The following is a 22,015-nucleotide window of genomic DNA, read 5'->3' on the forward strand; positions in this document are numbered from 1 at the left end:
TATTTGTCCAAAAAAAATGTAGGAAGGATAAACCAGAAAGAAAAGATACTGGTTACCTAAAGCAGATGGGTAGGAAAGAAGGAGAGTAGAAGGAAATGGGTAATGAGAATGGGGTACAGGGATGAAGAGTAAGTGACACTTCTCTGAATATATCTTTTCGTATAGCTGTGACTCTTCGAAACATGGTAATGTTTCACTTACCCAAAAAATAATTAAAAATAACCAGTATGTGGGGGCTGGGGAGCCCAAAGTGTAATGCAAACACTCACAAATACACCTAACTGTATTTCACATAAATAACATGACCACACTGAAGAAGGCAGAGGAGAAAAGAACTTAAATAAGTTTGGAAGGTAACATCTTGACTGAATACCGTAAGGCTAAAGACAAAAAAGAACTGTGCATAAATGCTATATTCTAATTAATAAATGTTTTCTCACAGGAGCATGGCTCACAGTTTTGAAAATCCTTCATGTATTTATTAGAAATGATTGAATAAATAAATGTATTGTAAATAGCAAGACCAGGTTTCTCATTGTTGGAGAAAGAAGTTAAGAGATGAAGAAAAGGAAATCTAAAGAGAGCCAGGTGATACTGAATTGAAATCTGAGGTATTAGTATATACTCACAATTTTTAATATATATATCTATAGATATTTCTATAGATATATATAGAGTGAGATACAGCAATATAGATAAATCTTCATATGTGAGTTAATATATTACATGCATTTCCTAGCTCTCTCCACTGAGAGGGCCCCAAGTCACAGTCACTTCAGTAGCAATATGCACACCTAACTAATTCAGATCTTGTTTTCTAACATCATTCTCCAGTAAAAGAAACCAGGGCTCTGAAGAGGTTAGATGATGCCAGGTCTGGGGCAGGGTAAATACAAGATGAGCCTGGAGCATCTTCTGATACCAGAAAGCAAGGAAGTGCTTTTAAAAAGATGGGGGGCGGGGGGCGGTGTGTGTGCTTCTTGAAAGAGCCCAGACACCAACCCGAAGGAGATCCTAATGTCCAAAGCCAGACCAAAGTGAGCAACAAAATAAATACAGTATTGGATATAGCCAATGGAATAAAATAAGTCCATATATATTAAATCACTCAAGTAAATAGATGAGAGAGAAGGGACAGCTCTTTATTCCAGTAGAATTCCAATAATAAATGTAGAAGGAAAGAAGGAAATAGAAAATCACTATTAGGCAAACACCACGTGATAATTGTTACAGACAAGATCCACTGATGGATGCTAAAGTTAGTGGGCAAAAGTTTGAGGAGAAACAGGATTTGCATTGTTTCAAAGTGTCTCCCCCAAGATATTTATTAACTACGAAGGGAGAGAGAGTAACTTTATAGTACAGAAATCTGGCAGAAATCTTTACCTTAACCAAGGTGATGAAGGTCGGCATCACCAGTGACAAGACATGTCAACATCATGACCCCATGATATGATCCATGAGAAGCACACAACATTGTTTTTGTGGTATTCTTGCCCAAAAATCTCAGTTGGATTATGAGGAAGGCATCAGACAAACTCAGACTGACATTCACCAAAATAACTGGTCACTACTCTTCGAAAGTGTCAAGGTCATGAAGACAAATACCAAAGAGCTCTTACAGACTACAGGAGTCTGAGGAGAAATAGCAACAATAAATGCAGTACAGGGTCCTGGATAGAATCTTGTTGCAGAAAAAGGACATTAGTGGAAAACTAGTAAAATCTGAATAATGCCTTTACTTAACAATACTATGTCAGTGTTATTTCCTAGCTCTGATAATCATTCTTTGGTTATGTAAGATATTAATAAAAAGAGAAGCTGGGTGAGGGATATACGGAAATTCTGTGTACTACTTTTGCAACATTTCTGAAAGTCTAAAATTAGTTCAAAATAAAAAGTTAAAAAGTAAATAAAACACGGCCAAAAAAAAAAAAAAAGTAGAGCTCTGAGCTGGAAAATTACTGAGGCAGAACCCAAGTCTGGGAGCTATTCTTAGCTTCCAGCCTGAGTGAGGATTAGAGTTGGGGGACAGGGAAAGGGAAGAGAAGGTCATTATTCATACTGAACCTCCTGGTCCCTGGAAATCTTGGAAGCCACACTAACGTGTTGGAAGCGATGCGCTGAGCAAGAAATCAGGTGGGGATGAGGAGATTCAAAAAGTGATGAAAAGAAGACAGGGAGTAAGAGTATGAGAGCAGACCTGAGGGAGAGCACTTGCAGCATTAGAATTTAAATGATACAAATGCCAGTCATTACGCAAATCAGATGTTTATGTCCAAATGAATTCCACATAGAGCTGTCTTTTCTTTATATGAGATTAGCTTAGTCCTGTCACAGATTACTCATTTCTTTAAAGTGGAAAATGGTCTTTGGAGAGTGAAGGCCTGGGACTTGTAACGCAAACCTGACAGATTTCCTGCCACTCAGTCATTTGATTAGGGCCTTTGATGAGGATTATACTTCATTTTATGATTTCTTGTATACAGCATTAAGTCAAAACTTTTTTTTTTTTTTTGAGATTTTATTGTTTACCTGGGACTTGTAACACAAACCTGACAGATTTCCTGCCACTCAGTCATTTGATTAGGGCCTTTGATGAGGATTATACTTCATTTTATGATTTCTTGTATACAGCATTAAGTCAAAGCTTTTTTTTTTGGAGATTTTATTGTTTAAGTAATCTCTACACCCAGTGTGGGGCTCAAACCCACAACTCTGAGATCAAGAGTCACATGTTCCACCAACTGAGCCAGCCAGATACCCCAAATCAGAGCTCTTTATACCCAAAGCTATACTGACCTCTGGTCTTTTCTTTTGTCTATATAGCCTACAAACCTACCCTTTTCTTTCTTCCCCTCATAGGAGTAATCTAAAATTTACTTGCTGTCTTCCCCAAAGAATTAATATAATTCTGGTCATATTGGGCATACTTTGAATAGAATTATTTCAACAAAAAGTATAGAGATTTAACGTAAAAACTTGAGATGGAAAAAAATTAATATGACAGACATAGCTGAAAGTGAAATTTCAACACATCACCAGGAGAGACAAAAGTTCCCAAGGAGAAAGGTTTCACCCACTGGTTTACTAGGGGTGGACTAATTCTGAATCACTTCCAAGAAGTTGGAATAATAGTGACTGAATATAGGTGGCTGTGATAACTTTCTCAAAGCTGTAGGGAGGGATCTAATACCACTGAACACTGGTACGATGAGAGACTGAAGAAAAAAACCACATTACCAGACTCGTTTCCTATTTTATATGTAGGAAAAGTTGTAAATGAGGTCAATAGATAATTTGGAGGAAGTACCAAATAGTTTGGACAAATGTACAGATGTTTGTAAATTACTGTGTATGTATTGTGTGCTGCACAACTACTTTGAAATGTCTAGTAAATAACCTATTTTGAGCCACACTTCATATTTTGTGATGTTGAATGGTCTTTCTGCTTGAATCGAGCAAAGCAGTCGAGATTTTATATTTGGAATGCCAAAGAAATATTTTAAATTAAGAGAAAGGTAACCACAGAAGGGGTATCTTTGTTAGATAAAACCTCACTCAGCCAAGAGCACAGATGATTTTTAATAAAACCAGTAAGAGAAACCTCTTCCTAAATTTTAGAATTTTTATCTTCCAACTTCTATCCCATGACTTTAGGTAAAGGGTAAGTTACAGCTGATTTTCTTAGCTGTGCTTGGCCTCCACATGTGGAATCAATTGAGGTAAAATATGATGAAAGTTCTTATTGATTCAGAGGTTTGCTGTTTGCTTCTTATGAAGTGGATATTTGTATCCATGCAGACATAACCACTGACATTCACTGTTCATTGAGAGAACAGAGCAATTGCTGCCAGGTTTTCTCTTTGGTTCCTTATATTGTGCTTGTGATAGGCAGTAAAGCAATGACCAATCCATCTGAAGAAAAGAGTGGAGATTTTTAGAATATAACTTCTTATTTCCAGTTCCATATTGTGTTCAGATATCATTGCTTCACTCAGAAACAATTCCTATCGTCAGTCTTATGTGTATAGTAACATCTCCCCATATTAAGGTTTTGTGTGTATGCTTAATGAGAAGGATTTCAGTTGTTTTTTTTTTAAGTGACATTTCTAGTATTTGTTAAAGATGACCATACCCATAGGTCAGGAGCCTTTTCAGAATTGAACACTTTAATGAATGATTGTTCTCTGAGAAATGATAGAAGAACTGAAGTCCCAGTGGTATATCTATATCTCCTAGGGCAATTTTCAGCTGCCTAAAGATGCAAAGCCAGTAGGTAAAAAAAGAGAGAGACTATACAGAATCTTGATGATGATGATGATGATGATGATGATGGAGAGGAGGAGGAGGGTGATGATGATGATGGCAGCATCAGCTAACATCACTGTGGACCTACTTTGTGCTGAACTCCATGCTGAGTACTTTCCATATATTGAGGCTAAATCTCCCCTGCCAATTTCATGTTACCTCCTCAGTCCCATCACTTTTGTGAGTAATATTCAGTCAACAGAGTGCTGTAGATTAAAACCACCCTCGGCACACCTGGGTGGCTCATTCGGTTGAGCGTCCGACTTCAGCTCAGGTCATGATCTCGCAGTTCATGGGTTCGAGCCCTGTGTCAGGATCTGTGCTGACAGCTCAGAGCCTGGAAGCTGCTTCAGATTCTGTGTCTCCCTCTCTCTGCCCCTCCCAACTTGCGCTCACTCTCTCGCTGTCTCTCGTTCAAAAAGAAATAAACATTAAAAAATACATTAAAAAAAAAAAAAAACCACTCTCTGCACTTGGTCTTGAGGCAAAGAAAACAACCAGGAGGTATGGAGTGAGCTCTGTGCAAATTCTGACCAAAAAAACACCCTAGAGGTTAAAACCAGGTTCCAGCCGGACAGCCTAGATCCTGGATGATATTAAGACTCACACGTTTTCTAAAGTTCTTTGAATTTAAGACCTGCATCTAACAAAACTCTCGCTCCTTTCTTTTTTCCTCTCATCTAATTCTGATTGTCTCTGGATGCTAGAAAATATTTAATGTTAATTCTTAAATCTGAATTATTTTTTATAAAGCTATTTATAAAGCACATTAATTTTAAAAAGTAAGGACTTAATAAGTATATGTGGTTATTGAGATTAACATGGTTTTCCTGTGATTATTTTATTCCTAATGCTTTGTTACAAGATTGGACTTTTTCCTTTACTGTTCCGTGCTCAGTACCTATTAGAGAGATTAACGTAAATCTTTATTCTCAGTCTTATTTCCTATCTCTTATAATCCAAAACCCACATCCTGCAAAGGAATCTTCTAATCCAAAACTCAGTTTGCATTTATAAATTTTAGTTGTGAATTATGATATATGTATACAATAGAAATATTGTATCAGATTTCTGATCTTAGATAAATCAGGCAGTTTCTAAGATAGCAGCTTTTGTTTTCACTTGAAAAAGTTGAGGAACGGGGAGACAGAAGACAGTGTTAGAGAATGATCATACAATAACCATGGCTCTTGTTCCCAGTAAACCTATTTGTATTCTCATCCTTCTGTTGTAGGTGGTTGCCTATCACTATTGCCAAGCAGATAATGCCTACACCTGCCTGGTACCAGAATTTGTCCACAATGTTGCTGCCCTGCTCTGCCGCTCACCTCAGCTGGCAGCCTATCGGGAGCAGCTTCTTCGGGAGCCTCATTTACAGAGCATGCTGAGCCTTCGGTCCTGTGTTCAAGACCCCATGGCCTCCTTCCGGAGGGGAGTCCTGGAGCCCCTGGAGAATCTCCACAAAGGTACAGAAGGCAAAGAAGGTGAAAGGTGGAAGCTTTGGAGCCCAAGTTCACCTAGAGCGTGTCATAGAAATGACTATTTTTATTACATTGCCCAAACCAAATGTTCCATAGCTGATGTCCCACAGGATACAGTTAACAGATAAAAGATTTTTCTTGAAAAAATAAAACTTCATATGGGAAATGCTACTCCCTCCTTTCTTTATAAAGATTCTCATTTCCAAAAAGAATACATTTTCCTTGCACTAAACATAGTAGAGCTTCTAGTCCTTTCTGTAGAATTCAAAAAGTCAGTAAAGCCATGACTCCAGCTCAGTGCTGTGGAGTTTGTGTGGTTAGAAACCTCCTCATCTTTATGTTTGGTATTTTTTTTATTACTTCACAGTTGAGGTAGAATGAAATGGCATCCATGGTCTCACAACTCTGTGTGTGTACTACAAATCAACTTTCCATTAAAACTATTTAGAAGGCATTGGAGATATTTTTAAGAAGTGGGGGAAAGTATGAAATGGAATCCGTCTCCCTCTCATGCCTCTCCTCCCCTTTTCCTCTGCAGCCCCAGTGTCCACCATGGCGTACGTGCAGGCATCTCCTTCACCCTTGTCTGCCCCATCCCTTTAACAATTTTTTATCAGTGCTGGAAGCCAGAGGAAAGGACTTGAGTGAGCATGAGGTTCCTGAGCAATCCTGTTTATCCCTGAGAGACTTTTACATCTTTCTTGAGGGTTTCAGAGGTACTCAATAAGAAAAAGTGATCATAGTTTCGATTCTCCTGGCTGCCATCTTCAGTTATTTCAATCTCCATACTAGTTACTTGGGTATCAGAGTTTCAGACTTTTCAACTCTGATGACCTGTCTACACCTCTCCTACCTGTTAGCTTCTCTATACCCCAGACTTTTTTAAACCTTGGAATTTCTCCACAGATATTTTGAAGCATATTTTCTGTACAGTTAGTCTGCATCCTGCTAATTGCACCTTCATGATGTTTCTTACATCCATCAATCTCCTATTCATTCCTGCCATTGTGAACCCAAAGGCCATTCAATGACCTTTGCTCACAGCATCATATCGATTACTACCTTCCTGGTCTTCTCTAGTTTTTTGGTTTAGTGCTTCTTTCACATCATAGCACAGAAAATTATAAAAATTGGTATCGCATACTAGGATAAAAAATTCACAACTCCTTATGGCTAGACATGAATGGCCTTGAAGTTACAGCTATGCCAAGCCCCCAGTACCTTGAGGGCTAAAAGGATTCATTTTTAAGCACCCCTCTAACCCCTTTGTGACCTATCTGGTGGGGAAGCTCAGCCCCACCCTCGGCGGTCTTCTAGACTTTATATACTGCTTCCAAATAAATCTTCATCAAGTTTTACTTTCATCACTCAATTTCCCTGCTCAGAAACCTCCAATGACTCCCTGTTGCCTAATGAATTAACTTCCAGCTTCTTAGTCTAGCATTTAAGGTACTCAATGGCATGGATCCAACCCACTTTCCAGCCTTACTATATACTCTTATCTGTATTAATCCTGTGTTTAAAATATAAAATATTCACCAGTTCTTAAACACTCACCAACATTTTCCTGCCTTCATACATTTGCTCATCGTTTCCTTTTCTTGTTATGCCTTCTGCTTACACCTCTGTCAAAATTCTACCTGTCTTTCAACAACCAGCTTAAATGCCGCTTCATTCATAAAATGCTTGCTGATTCACCTGTCACCCAATATAGAGCATCCTTCCAAATTGACATTAGGGGTTTTTTTAATTTCTAATTTATGATACTTAACACATTGTTATATGCATAATAAGAATTTAAAATTTTATTACTAACTTTTATAGAACTATATGTCAAATACTATACTTTGTGCTTTATAAGAATTAGTTATTTGTTTACTTGTCCTATCCCTTTAACTAAATTTTATACTACTGAAATTAGGAACCTTTGCTCATACATCTTTTATCTTTCGTAGTGGTTATCTCACCTTGAACATAGTAGTCATTTCAGGAAATAAAGTTTGAACAAATGAGTAAACATAGAAATTGCTCACAATACCGAGTGCCTTGATGGAAGGACAGTGATAACACAGACCTGCATCCTAGGCTGATTCAAGGAGAAGATCCAGATGCTTGCAGACTCAGCTCTGGAGTCTCAACCATGACTAACATGTTTTAATTTTGCTTCTGGATATACTTGCTGCTCACATAGGTCTCCAGAAACAGCTTTAGATACCCTTATTGATAAATATTATTCTAAGTGAATTTAATTATTCTACCTAATTCCCATGTTCTTTTAAAACAAAATCCCCATCATGATCAATAGCTAGAAGCACAATTTATAAAATAAATGAAATACTAAAAATTATTTTATTAACTTATAAGGCAGGAAAGAGAATAAAAAATTTTTTTGAAAGATGGAATGAGAGGTAATAAAAGACAGAGCATAGAGAATTCAGTCAGTGATACCATAAAAGTGTTGTACGGTGACAGATGGTAGCTACACTGGTGGTGAGGATAGCATAATGTGTGGAGAAACTGAACTGTGTTACATACCTGAAACTAATGTAGCATTGTGTGTCAACTGTACTTAAGTTAAAAATGTTTTTAATTAAACTTTTTGAAAAATAAAAACATAAGATAATAAAATGAGTGTTGTGTTAGGCTGCTACAAAAAGCATTAAGTCAAGCAGAGAAAGAAAAATACTATATGATCTCATTTATCTGTGGAATCTAAAAAAAAAAACCAAAACAAACAAAAATAAAATCTCATGGATACAGAAAACAGGTTGGTGGTTGCCAGACACGGAGGGTGGGGTATGAGAAATGGAAGAATGGGATCAAAATATACAAACTTCCAATTATAAAATAAATAAGTCATGGAGATGTAATATACAGCATGGTGACTATAGTAATTATACTGTATTGCATATTTGAAACTTGCTAAGAGAGTAAATCTTAAAAATTCTCATCACAGAAAAGTTTGTAATTGTGTAAGGTGATAGATAGATGTTCGCTAGATTTGTGATTATCATTTTACAGTGTACACAGATGTCGAATCATTTATGTTGTAGACCTGAGAGCAAAAAAAATCAAATTAAATGTTTTTAAAAAGATGATAGACTTAAAATCAATCATACCAATAATCACATTAAGTTTAAATGGACTGAGCATTTCTATTAAAAGGCAGAAACTTTCAGACCAAATAAAAAGCAAGACCCAACAATATGCTATAAGAGAGGTCATCTAAATACAAAGATGCAGATTAAAAGGATAGAAAAATATATACCTTGTAACCACAGAGCATAAGAAAACTGGAGTGTTATATTAATGTGAGGCTGAGTAGACTTCAAGACAAGTAGTGTTACCAGAGGGGCATTTGATAAACATAAAAGGACCAATTCTTGGGAAGATAAAAATAATCCTAAGTGTGTATATACCGAATAACAGAGGCTCAAATTATGTGAATCATTGTCAAATTGCCATGTTGTACCCCTGAAATGAATATAACATTGTGTATCAACTGCACTTCAATAGTAAATATTTGTATGAAAAAAATTATTTCAAAATAAAAATTTTAAGTTAAAAAAATACATGAGTCGAAAACTGATAGAACTGAAGAGATAAACAGGCAAATAATCATAGCTGGAGATTTTAACACCTCTCAGTAAGTGTTAGAAGAAGCAGATAAAAAGTAAATATATAGAAGATTTAAACAACACTGTCAACCAACCTGATACACTCGCAATTTATAGACTACTACCCAGTAACTACAGAATATACATTCTTCTCAAGTGCACAAGGACCATATTCTGGGCCATAAAACCAAGTCTGAAGATTTCAGGAAGTTAAAATCTTATGGAAAATATCATCTGAGATAATGGAACTAAATAAGAAATCAATAAAAATAAAATCCTCAAATATTTAGAAATTTAACAACATACTTCCAAATAATCTTTGAGACAAAGAAGAAACCACAAAGGAAATTATAAAATATTTCAAAATGAGTAATATAAAATCAACATCTAACTTTCTGAGTTAATAAACTAAAAAAAATGAGGAAAATAAACCCAGACTAAGCAGAAAGAAGAAAATAGTAAAAACAAGAATAGACATCAATAAATAGAAAAAGTTTAACATTTAAAATGAGTAAACCACTAGCAAGACTTACGATGGAAATGAGAAAAGAAAAACTCAAATTAACATCAGGAATAAAAGAGGAGATAGCACTACAGTTCCTATAAGACATTACAAGAAAAATAAGGAATTAGTATGAAGACCTTTATAACATAAATTCAATGACATAAGCTGGACAAAATCTCCAAAAAATATAGCTTACCAAAAGTGACTCAAGGAGAAATAGAAAATCTGAATAGCTTTATCTAGTCAATTTAATTTGTAATTAAAAAAAATTTTTTTAACATTTATTTATTTTTGAGAGACAGAGTGTGAGCAAGGGAGGGGCAGAGAGAGAGGGAGACACAGAATCTGAAGCAGGCTCCAGGCTCTGAGCTGTCAGCACAGAGCCCGATGCAGGGCTAGAACTCATGAACCGTGCAATGATAACCTGAGCTGAAGTCGGACGCTTAACAGACTGAGCCACCCAGGCGCCCCTTAATTTGTAATTTAAAAGAAAAAAAAATCTTCAGCAAAAATACTACAGGCTCATATGGTTTCACTGATGAGTTGTTTTCAATATTTAACGAAGAAATAATATCAATCATACACAAATGTTTTCAGAAAAATAGAGAAGGGAACATTTCTCATTTTGTTAGACAAGTATAATACTGAAACCAAAATAAGGTACAGATCTTGCAAGAAGAGAAATTCGGACCAGTATTCCTCATGATCATAATAGCAACATCCTGAAAAATTTAATAGCAAATCAATTAATTCTACTTGATCAGACATGCAATGTTAGTTTAACATAGTGTAATTCATATTAACAGAATAAATGAGAAAATCTATATGTCTTTATATAAATATGTGTATGTAAAATACATATGTATATATATAATCTCAATAAATGCAGTAAAGCATTTGACCAAATATTACAATTAATGATAAAAACTTTCTGAGGAATAGAAGAAAACTTAGTCTAATAAAGAAAACTCCAAAAAACATACAGCTAACAATGAAATGTTAAATACTTTCCCTCTAATATCCAGAGCAAGACAAGAATGTTCCCTCACTCATACCACTTGCATTTAACATTCACCATTCCACTGGTAGCCCAAGCTACCATAATAAGAAAGCAAACAAGCAAGTAGTAAAGATTGGAAAGGAAGAAATAAATCTGTCTTTATTTGAAGATTTTTTTCTACCTAGAATATTCTAAGGAATCTACAAAAGAAAAATTAAGCCAACTTGAACTAATAATAAATATAGAACTTCAGGCTATCAGGTCAATATGCATATATCTATTGTATTTTTATACTAGCAGGAAAAAGTTGAAAACTGAAACTTCTAAAGTAGTGTGGTAGTTTTAAAACATGGCTGCAAATTCTTTGACATTCCTTCCATCCAGAGTTGGGGGGTCTGTGTGTCCTCCCCTTGAATCTTAGCAGGCTTATGACGGCTTCAACAAACAGAATACTACAAAGTAATGCCATGTGACATCTTGAGCCTGGGTCATAAATGCCCATGCAGCTTCCATCTTGTTTGGAGGATTCCACTGTCATGTGAGAAGTAAAGAAGTGAAAACCACATGAGAGGCCATATATAAGTGTTCTAGTTGACTGTTTCAGACATCAAGTAATTCTAGCCCTGACATGTGAGGTTTTGTTCCAGATGATTTCAGCCCACAGCCGTGTAACTAACCCCTAGTTGTCTGATACAGCAGTAGATAACTGGAACAAATAACTTTTTCTGCAGCATCAAAACACTTAAGAATAAATGTAACAGCTGTATAAGACCCCCACAGTGAAAGCTGCAAAACATTGCCGAGTGAAATTAAAGAATTTAGTAAATAGAAAAAGTATACCATGTTGGTAGATTGGAATTTTTCCCCAAACTGGTCTGTAGATTCAACATAATCCTAATGAACAAAAGATTTAGATACTTCACAAAAGAAGATATACAGATGTGCCTACAAGCACATGAAAAGGTGTTTAACATCATTAGTCATCAGGAAAATGCAAATTAAAATCACAATGAGACACCACTGTACTCCCACTAGAGTAGTTAAAATTTAAGTTGAACATCAAATGTTGGTGAGGATGATAAGCAAGTGGAACTCTCACACATTGCTTGTGGGAGTATAAAATGGTACAACTACTTTGGAAAACTATTTGGCAGTTCCTTATAAAGTTAAATATAAATCTACTTTATGACCAAGAAATTCTATTCCTATGTATTTACCCAAAAGAAATGAAAACTTAGGTCTACAAAAAGACTTGTACAGGGATGTTCATAGCAGCTTTTTTCATAGTCGTCAAAAATGGGATACAACCCAAATGTCCATCAACAGAAGAATGGATAAACAAATTGTAGTATATTCATTCCATGGACTATTTCATAATGTTGAAAAGGAACAAACTAATAATACACTCAGCAATGTAGATGAATCTCAAAAACATGGTAAGCAAAAGAAGCAAATGTATAGTGATAGAAGAGTGATTGCCTGTTGAGGATTGACTATGAAGGAACCTAAGGGAATTTTCTGGAGTGAGGGAAATGTTCTATATTTTGATTGAGATGTTAGTTACATGAGTGTATATATTTGTCAAAACTGATCAAAGTGTACAATTAAGACCTTTGCAATTAACTGTATATAGTTTATCACAGTAACTTTTAAGATAGAGAATTTAAAATTTTTTTAATATTTATTTGAGAGAGAGAGAGAGCGAGCACAAGCAGGGGAGGGGCAGAGAGAAGGAGAGACAGAATCCCAAGCAGGCTTCACACCATCAGCACACAGCCCTATGCAGGGCTTGAACTCACAAACTGCGAAATCATTACCTGAGCCGAGATCAAGAGTCAGACGCTTGGGACGCCTGGGTGGCGCAGTCGGTTAAGCGTCCGACTTCAGCCAGGTCACGATCTCGCGGTCCGTGAGTTTGAGCCCCGCGTCAGGCTCTGGGCTGATGGCTCGGAGCCTGGAGCCTGTTTCCGATTCTGTGTCTCCCTCTCTCTCTGCCCCTCCCCCGTTCATGCTCTGTCTCTCTCTGTCCCAAAAATAAATAAAAAGCGTTGAAAAAAAAAAAATTAAAAAATAAATAAAAAAATAAAATTAAAAAAATAAAAAAAAGAGTCAGACGCTTAACCAACTGCACCATTCAGGGACCCCTAAGAGAATTTTTTGAAGGTACCTGAAGTTTTCCTTCCAGGAAAGTTCAGTGGAAAACATTTCCAGTTTAGATTCCAAAGCCAGGTTTCAAATTGTACATTTTTCTTTAAAAAAATGAGTCAGTATTTTCACAATACTTTAAGATTCTACAAGTGTGGTGACTAAACCACATACATACGTACATACAAACATACATATATACATACATACAAAGCAAATGGAAAAGTTTTGAAGTCTCCTGGTGAGCTTTTGCTTCAGCCACCAATATGCAATGAAAGGAGATACTAATTTGTTATCATAACTGAAAGGAAGGTAATTCATATGTAATGTGCAGCTTTTCTGAATGAAAATGTCTGATATGAGCCTTATTTTTTCACTTTTGATAATTCCCATACAATATACCAGTAATAAAATCCCATGCATTAGGATTTAGTTCTGACTTCAGTACTGGCTACCGTCTCTTCTCTTGCAGTCTCTGTAATTCTTGTTTCCCTCAGATACGCAGGCAGTCTTAGAATGGGGCTGCTAAGGACATCAGTTCCTGCATTTAAGTGTACATGTAAGTGAGGGCAGTGGAGAATCCTTGGTGAATATGTATTTTACAAGGCAATAAAAAACAAAGGTTAAAGGGCATAGAAGCTTTTCCAAGAAGCTTTTCCAGGGACATGTCAGCTAGAACAGTGGCTCCTAAGCACCAGTCGATTTGAAGTTTCCATTAGTCCACTACAAAATAAAAAAATAGAAATAGCCTAGAATTTGTGTGGATGTAAATATAAATATAGTTTGGTATATATGTGTATGTAAAGATTATGTCTTCCCTGTTTTTTAATATTAAAATATTTTTGTTCTATGAATAAATGGTGATAGTAAATGGTAGTTGCACTTTAAATGTTCTCACGTGGCAGGGCGCCTGGCTACCTCAATCAGTAGAGCATGCAACTCTTGATCTTTGAGATGGTGAGTTCAAGCCCCACATTGGGCATAGAGCTTACTTTTTAAAAAATAATAATAGGGGCACCTGGGTGGCTCAGTCAGTTAATTATCTGACTCTTGATTCCAGTTCAGATCATGATCTCATAGTTTGTGAGTTCAAGCCCCACATCCCTGCATCGGGCTCTGCACTGACAGTACAGAGCCTGCTTGGGATTCTTTCTCCCCCTCTCTCTGCCCCTCCCCCACTCTCACTTGTGTGCACTCTCTCTCTCCCTCAAAATAAATAAACTTAAAAAAATAATAATATTATTACTAATAAATAAGTAGTAGCAATCCTTTGTTGGTTCCCAGTTATTTTTTTAATTTTCACTTGTCTATACATCTTTATAGCTACTGATGATATAGACTATGTATTTAACCTACAGAGGGGTGCCTGGACGTCACTTGGTTGGGCATACGACTCTTGATTTTGGCTCCAGTCATGATCTTGCAGTCTGTGGGATTGAGCCCCCACATTGGGCTCTGTGCTGGCAACACAGAGCCTGCTTAGGATTCTCTCTCTCCCTCCTTCCCTGCCCCTCCCTCACACATGCACTGTCTCAAAATAAAAAAACAAAATTAAATTAAATAAAATAAATAAATAAATAAATAAATAAATAAATAAATAAAAACAACCTACAGAAGTTTGAAAATGAGCATGCAGAAGCATTCTTGTAAGGCTGGTTGCATTTGAGAGGTGGAGTCGACAGATCATTAAAGCCTCATCTCTTAAATTTATAACTGAAAAATCTTTTAGGAGTACTTCTCATTGTTTTTACAATGTTAGTACCATTTGGAAATCCTTTGCACTTATTCCGAATCCTAAAAAATGTAATCTTGGATAAACGTGATGCCCTTATTTCTTAACAGATGAAATATTTTTGACACTTCATATCCCCTATATTAATAGGTAATTTCTAAGTAACCACTTCAAGGAAGCAAATCTCAAAAAAAGAAAAAAAAATAGCCACGATTTAGAACAAATCATTATCTTAAGTAGGGCACACATTTCCTTTTTTCCCCCTTTTTTTAAAAAAAGAAATCATACATTGTCTGCTCATGAGATGAATAACATAATCTAGAAATTTATACAAATGAAAATTTGATTTTATTAGCAATTGAATTATTTCATTCATTAAAATGTCCATATCATAATTGAGAGTATATTCTTGATCTTTATGCTTAAGAATGCCTCTGAAGTGTTTTTCCCAAAGAAAAATCTCAGCAGATGCATTATCACCAGCCTTTTCCTCCCCTGGAAAATCATGGCTTTCTTAGGAAGAAATCTGGGTGAAGTTAAAGGAGGTGTAATTGGAGTGGTAGAGGCAATGGTGTGCTGGTAAAATTTTAACAGCCAGCTGGGGAAGGAGGGCTTATAACATTTGCCGGTTTCCACTCTGTAAATAAATATTCCCACCTCAGCCAATTTCAGGCTACTGGCTTCTTGACAACGAGCTCTTGAAAATACTGCAGTGGGCTGTCCCAGGCCAGTCCAGGGTGGCTCCAGCACACCACCTGGTCGGGCAGGGTGATGGTGCTCAGTAACAGGGAACAGATCTATTACAGCTGCCAAGCAGCTGTATGATAAGAAATTTCCTCTATGGACATTAAGACAAAATTATGCATAAGGGTGCCGTGGTCCACAAAATCAAGAATGCTAAGAGTCCCCAGTTTCGTGGGTCAATCCATTAGTTCCAGGCAACCTTTTTCTCTTCCTTAATTCTTTAGATTCCCTACAGGAATAATCTTTTTTCTCAGTACTACGTCATGGATGCCATTTCATGAATAATCATTGTTAATAAAGCTGGAATCCATAGTTCATTTCCTAAAAGGTCACCAGATAAAAGTAATAGTTAAAACTCTTCATAATTTGAATTTTTTTTTTTCAACGTTTATTTATTTTTGGGACAGAGACAGACAGAGCATGAACGGGGGAGGGGCAGAGAGAGAGGGAGACACAGAATCGGAAACAGGCTCCAGGCTCTGAGCCATCAGCCCAGAGCCTGACGCGGGGCTCGAACTCACGGACTGTGAGATCGTGACCTGGCTGAAGTCGGACGCTTAACCGACTGCGCCACCCAGGCGCCCCTCTTCATAATTTGAGAACTGACTTATATTTCTTAGGATGTTGAAATTAAATTCCTGTAAATATAAAGCTTGTACTTTGGGGAAAAAATAAAGTTTTATTAGTCATGAAAAAAAATCTGCATATTTTCAAATAGAGAACCAAAATATGTATTTTCAATTGGTCTTGACTCCTTTAAAAGAGCCAATCTTGGGGCACCTGGGTGGCGCAGTCGGTTAAGCGTCCGACTTCAGCCAGGTCACGATCTCGCGGTCTGTGGGTTCGAGCCCCGCGTCAGGCTCTGGGCTGATGGCTCAGAGCCTGGAGCCTGTTTCCGATTCTGTGTCTCCCTCTCTCTCTGCCCCTCCCCCGTTCATGCTCTGTCTGTCTCTGTCCCAAAAATAAATAAACGTTGAAAAAAAAAAAAATCTTAAAAAAATAATAAAAAAAAAAAAGAGCCAATCTTATACAGAAACCCACAGACTTTTCCTTTTGTCCTCAACTTCCTGCTTTTCCTCCTCAGGTATAACCAGTTTTTCACTTCAGGTATCCAGTGACTTCTTTCTTCCCCCTACTTTCCTGCCTTCAGAGTCTGTCAAGTCCTGCTCACCACACTTGATCCTTGAACAACTCAGAGGTTAGAGGTGGTGACCCCCACAGAGTTGAAAATCTGCATATAACTTGTGATTCCCCCAAAAACTTAACTGATAATAGCCTACTGTGGACCCGAAGCCTTACCGATAACAATTAGCACACATTCTGTATGGTATATGTATTATATAATTTGTTTTTTAATTTAGAGAGAGCAAGTGGGGGAGGGGCAGTGAGAGAAGGGGACAGAGGATCTGAAGTGGGCCCTGTGCTGACAACAGCAAGCCCAATGTGGAGCTCAAACCCACAAACCACGAGATCATGACTCAAGTCAAAGTCGGATGCTCAGCCAACTGAGCCACCCAGGCGCCCCTATATAATGTAGTCTTACAATAAAGTAAGCTACTGGAAAAAAAGCTAAGAAAATCATAAGGGGGAGCACCTGGGTGACTCAGTCGGTTAAGCGTCCCAACTCTTGATTTTGGCTCAGGTCATGATCTCATGGTTCATAGGATGGAGCCCCACATCAGGCTCTGTGCTGATAGCATGGAGCCTGCTTAGGATTCTCTCTCTCCCTCTCTCTTTGCCCATCCCACACTCATGCTCTCTCTCGAAATAAATAAACATTTTTTTAAAGAAAATCATAATGAAGAGAAAACAAATTTACAGTGCTGTACTAAATTTGTTTTTAAAAATCCACATTTGTTTTTAAAAATGTAAGTAGACCCTCACAGTTCAAAGCCATATTGTTTAAGTGTCAAATGTGGTAACTTTTGCTTATTACCCCTAATTCATTTGTACTAATGTGTACATTCACCTGGGTTTTCTGAGGGTTTTTTAGTTTATTAACTTTGAGAGAGCGCGCACGCATGGTGGGGAGAGACAGAGAAAGAAGGAGAAAGAGAATCCCAAGCAGGCTCTGCACCAGCAGCGCAGAGCCCAAGGCTGGGCTTGAACTCACACAGCATTCCAGAGTTGGACACTTAACCAACCGAGCCACCCAGGCGCCCCAACCTGGGGTTTTTCTAGTCTCTAATTTGTTCATTATAGATCAAGATTTACTAAGCATTTAGTGAGAGTGAAAGCCTAAAAACTCACCAAGCCTTTTTCTACAGCCTAGCCCTAAAGCTAAACTGATTTTGTCAGTTTAGGAGAGGGTAGAGTCCAGGAGGGAACTGAATACAAAAGTGACAGGTATTTGTCTTTCCCACATGACTCCTCCCTCCTAGGAAGATCACACAAGGGTCTGGTCTTCGTGAATCTGCTTAGGTATAGCCTAGGAAGCTGCTAGTTCTTTTTTGTTTTTGTTTTTTTTTATTTTTTTTTTTAATGTGTATTTATTTTTGAGAGAGAGAGAAACAGAGCACGAGCAGGGGAGGAGCAGAGAGAGAGGGAGACACAGAATCTGAAACAGGCTCCAGGCTCTGAGCTGTCAGCACAGAGCCCAACGCGGGGCTCGAACTCACAAACCGTGAGATCATGACCTGAGCCGAAGCCAGACGCTCAACCGACTGAGCCACCCAGGTGCCCCGGAAGCGGCTAGTTCTATAAGATCTTGGGATCCAGCCTGCCTGGTTAAAATCTGTGTACTGGCTGGGATTCCTTTTCTCTGTTCTACCACCCTTACTTCCCACTGCACATTCACATGAAGTCATATATACTGCTTTGGACTTCACGTTAAACGGTTTTTTTCTTTTTTTTTTCTTTTGGAAATTCCCAAAGGAACATGTGATTGTATTCTCTTCAGTGCTATTAGATGAGGTGGGGGCAGAAGGGGAAGCAAATTCTTTTCAGCTTTTTCAAGTGTGAGAGAAAAATGAGTTTCCATGTTCAAATTTTCACAAATGTTCAAATTTTCACAAATGTAGTTCAGTCTGTTTCACAACTGATAACATGAGGGAAATGAGGATGATGATACCTGGACTTCATGTATTACATATGGAACAAAACTTTTACCCCTGGTAAAAACAAAATGAATTCACTAAATGAATTATTCTTTGTCTTTATAATAAATTATGTACTCTAAGCATTTAGTAAACACAGGAGACATCTTTTCTCATCTTTTTTTCCCAAACAGACACGTGATCAAATACCCAAAAAGAACTCAGTTATCTGCTTGGTAATTATTAAGTAATCTGTTTCTTTCTGTCTCAGAGAGAAAAATCCCAGATGAAGATTTCGTCATCTTAATTGATGGATTAAATGAAGCAGAATTTCACAAACCGGATTATGGGGATACAATTGTGTCATTTCTGAGTAAAATGATTGGAAAATTTCCGTCTTGGCTCAAACTGATTGTCACAGTTAGGACCAGTTTACAGGTATGTGTTTGATTGTTTTGGGACCATAAATAATTTCTCTTGAAGAGCGCTTAAACAGAAAAAGTTCTAGATCCTTGTTCCCTTACTGATGAGTCTTTCTAAACCCCTGTCATGTCCTGGAGCACTAGAAAGAATAATTCCCAAAGAGTCTATTTTGAGAGTAAGAGATACAATGACCTAGAGAGAGCATTCTGTGTATATGACTCTCTTGCTCAGATTCCTGTTCCCATTGCTCTAGATAAAGTGTCCCTCAAAATAACATGAAAAGAAAGTCTATTTTCTACTTTGTCCTGAGGATAGCAATGCAAATAGAATCCCTCACTCTAATTTACTGTTTGACTTTTGTTTTACCTTTTTTTTTTTTTTATCGTGTGATGCCATGCAAAACCCAGTTCAGTCTGCCATCTAGAGTCAGATTTTCTCCTTCTTCCCTCTGCTTCTACTTGAACAACTTTTCTGTAGCATGAAGGTGTATGCCTTCCTCTAAGAAATATTGGCAGACTTAAGGCTTTAGATTAAAATTACTACCACTGAAACATAAGATTTTTTTTTAATCTTTTTTACCTTCCCTCCTCACTCACTGATCATTTAATGGCCTAGAAGAAGGACTAGGAATATGGATCTGAGCCTGTAAAGACACGCAGGCTAAGGATAAATGACTCCACCTTCTCTGCCATTTTCTTTGTAGCTGAGTTAGTATCTCCCACTCTTTACATATTCATACTTAGTTTAGAACAGAGTTTCTAGCCTTTTTTTTTTTTTTTTTGCCTAACCATTGCCTCTTGATGAACATCAAAATCTCACATATTATACACCTATCCCACTATTTTGATACAAACCACTTGTAACAATTACTAGTGTACAGAAAACAGTCTTAGCTCCCTCCATTTCCCTTCTCCCAGGGACTAGGAGTATTCCTACATACTGACCAATTAGCTTTACTAAAGCAATCTCAAAAGACATTTTAAGTATGACCTGATGAGCAGATGACTTTAACCTTTCAGCTATACCAAAGACCAGGAAAAGTACTCTATATATTAATCTACAAAGTCAAAATTTCAGTGTCCTCATAAATCAACACCTGTAATAACTTCCCAGATACTTCATTCACTTCAACCAAGAATTTTCTTATTTTCATTCGGCTCTGACAGTGAAATCATTCATAGGTCTTACGAAAGAAGAACCCTCATATGTGATCATTCATTATTTCCACACGTATTTCTTAACTTCAAGTGTGGCGGGCATTTTCTAGGAACTGAAGACACAGCGGTGAACAATACAATGTCCCTACCTTTTAGCTTTTATTCTAGTGAGGAATACAAACAAAAACTAAGTAAAAAATTAAAATTAAAATTTTAGTTAGTTTTTGTGTTACGAAGACAAATAAAATAGGGTAAGGATAAATGAGGATGATAGTTATTTTAGATAGAGCAATGGGAAGGCCCTCTCCAAGGAGCCTGGCAAAATGATGAGATCTAATTTACCTTTTTAAGAGATTTCTTTGGTTGCTGGCTACATAGATAATAAAATGTAGGGGATCAAGAACAGGAGCAGTAGTATAGGTGAAAGGTGATGGTGGCTGAGATGAGGGTGGTAATGGTGGGGACCCTGTGAAGTGGTCATACTTTGACTATGAAGGGGAATCAGAAGGACTTAATGATGAGCTGAGTGTGGAGGTGAGCAAGAGAGAAGATTCAAAAATGAATCACAGGTTTTCAGTAAGCAATTGGGTAAATGCCGGTATGAGGAAAAGAGAAAGATCCCAGAGACCTCCCGTGATTTGGTGATGGGGTCATTTATTGACGTGAGAAGGTTTTGTGGTGGGGGGGAAATGCACTAGTTCTGATTTGGTCACATTAGGTTTGTCTACACAACATCCAAGTGTAAATGTTGAGTAGACATAGGTATACGATGGGAGCTCAGAGGAGAGGACTAAGCCGGAAACACAAGGTTAGGCCTCACCCACAAGTAGATGATATTTAGAACCATGGGACCAAAGAACTATTGTAGGGAGTGAGGGTGGCTAAATAGGAGAAAGGAGTGGAGACCCAAGCTCTGGGTGCAATGAAAGAGGAGCCAGGAAAGGCTGGTAGGAGTGGCCGGTGTGCTAAGAGGAAAATGAGGGGGGCATGCTACGGAAGCAAGCTGCAGGAAGTGACTCAAAAGGCGTGACCAGCTCTGTGAAACACTACTGAGAGGCTGAGCAAGGTGAGCCCTGAAACATGGTTATTGAGTTTGGCAAAGTGAAGATTACATGTAACCTTGACAAGAACCATTTGAGTGAAGTGATGTGGTTGAGGTCTGCTCGCAAGACAGAATGGGAAGGAGGAATGAGAGTTAGGAAGTAGGGAAAACTCTCCAGTGAAGTTTTGCTAAAAATGGGAACAGAGATACAGGACAGTAGCCGGAGGGAGGAATTGAGGTGTCATTTGTCTGTATGACCCAGTGTAGGAGAAGAAATTGATGCAGAACAAGAAAGTGGATACTTACAGGACCAAAGTCTGTACACAGATAAGAAAAGATGGAACCCAGAGCATGAGTCACCACAAAGCCCTACAACCTTTCCCCAGTATAATTTCCAAGCAGAGCACCAAGGTACCAAGCTTATTAGAAGTATTCCTTTGGGGTAAGGCATCTCCAGAAAGCCTTCGTTAATATGTAGTCATCTTATTAGGAAGGTTAGAAAGGTACGTGTTTATATGGAGTTCTCTGAGTCCTTAGACGTTTCTCTTATTGAATTGTACTTTACATCATGCCATGGTTTACCCTGAGAAAAATTAAAGCAAGAGAGTTATGTGGCACTCCATTTTCTATTTATTTTAGGAGTGTTATGTAGAATATTGGCCATTGAATCACTCCTAAAGTACCCTTTATGAAGACCCATAAAAAATTATCTCAAGTCTCAATATTAGGAAAAATTATGTCACTTCTGTGCAACTAATTTGTTTTAATCTGTGGATACTAATACTTAATCGTATTTCCCTCTTTGGCCACTCAGAAGTTTAGA

General features: G+C 37.5%; 1 protein-coding gene across 3 annotated transcripts in view; it reads left to right on the forward strand.

The window, feature by feature from the left end:
* TANC2 (tetratricopeptide repeat, ankyrin repeat and coiled-coil containing 2) overlaps positions 1–22,015 on the forward strand; it is a 383,338-nt gene that overhangs the window by 288,367 nt on the left and 72,956 nt on the right. For all 3 annotated transcript variants that reach the window (XM_030295266.1, XM_030295268.1, XM_030295269.1), the window contains 2 exons: positions 5,546–5,777; positions 18,842–19,008. In XM_030295266.1, the coding sequence (XP_030151126.1) occupies positions 5,546–5,777; positions 18,842–19,008 (399 nt within the window). The remainder of the gene's footprint in view (positions 1–5,545; positions 5,778–18,841; positions 19,009–22,015) is intronic.

This window comes from Lynx canadensis, chromosome E1 (genome assembly GCF_007474595.2).
Source record: "Lynx canadensis isolate LIC74 chromosome E1, mLynCan4.pri.v2, whole genome shotgun sequence".
Taxonomy (NCBI): Eukaryota; Metazoa; Chordata; class Mammalia; order Carnivora; family Felidae; genus Lynx; species Lynx canadensis.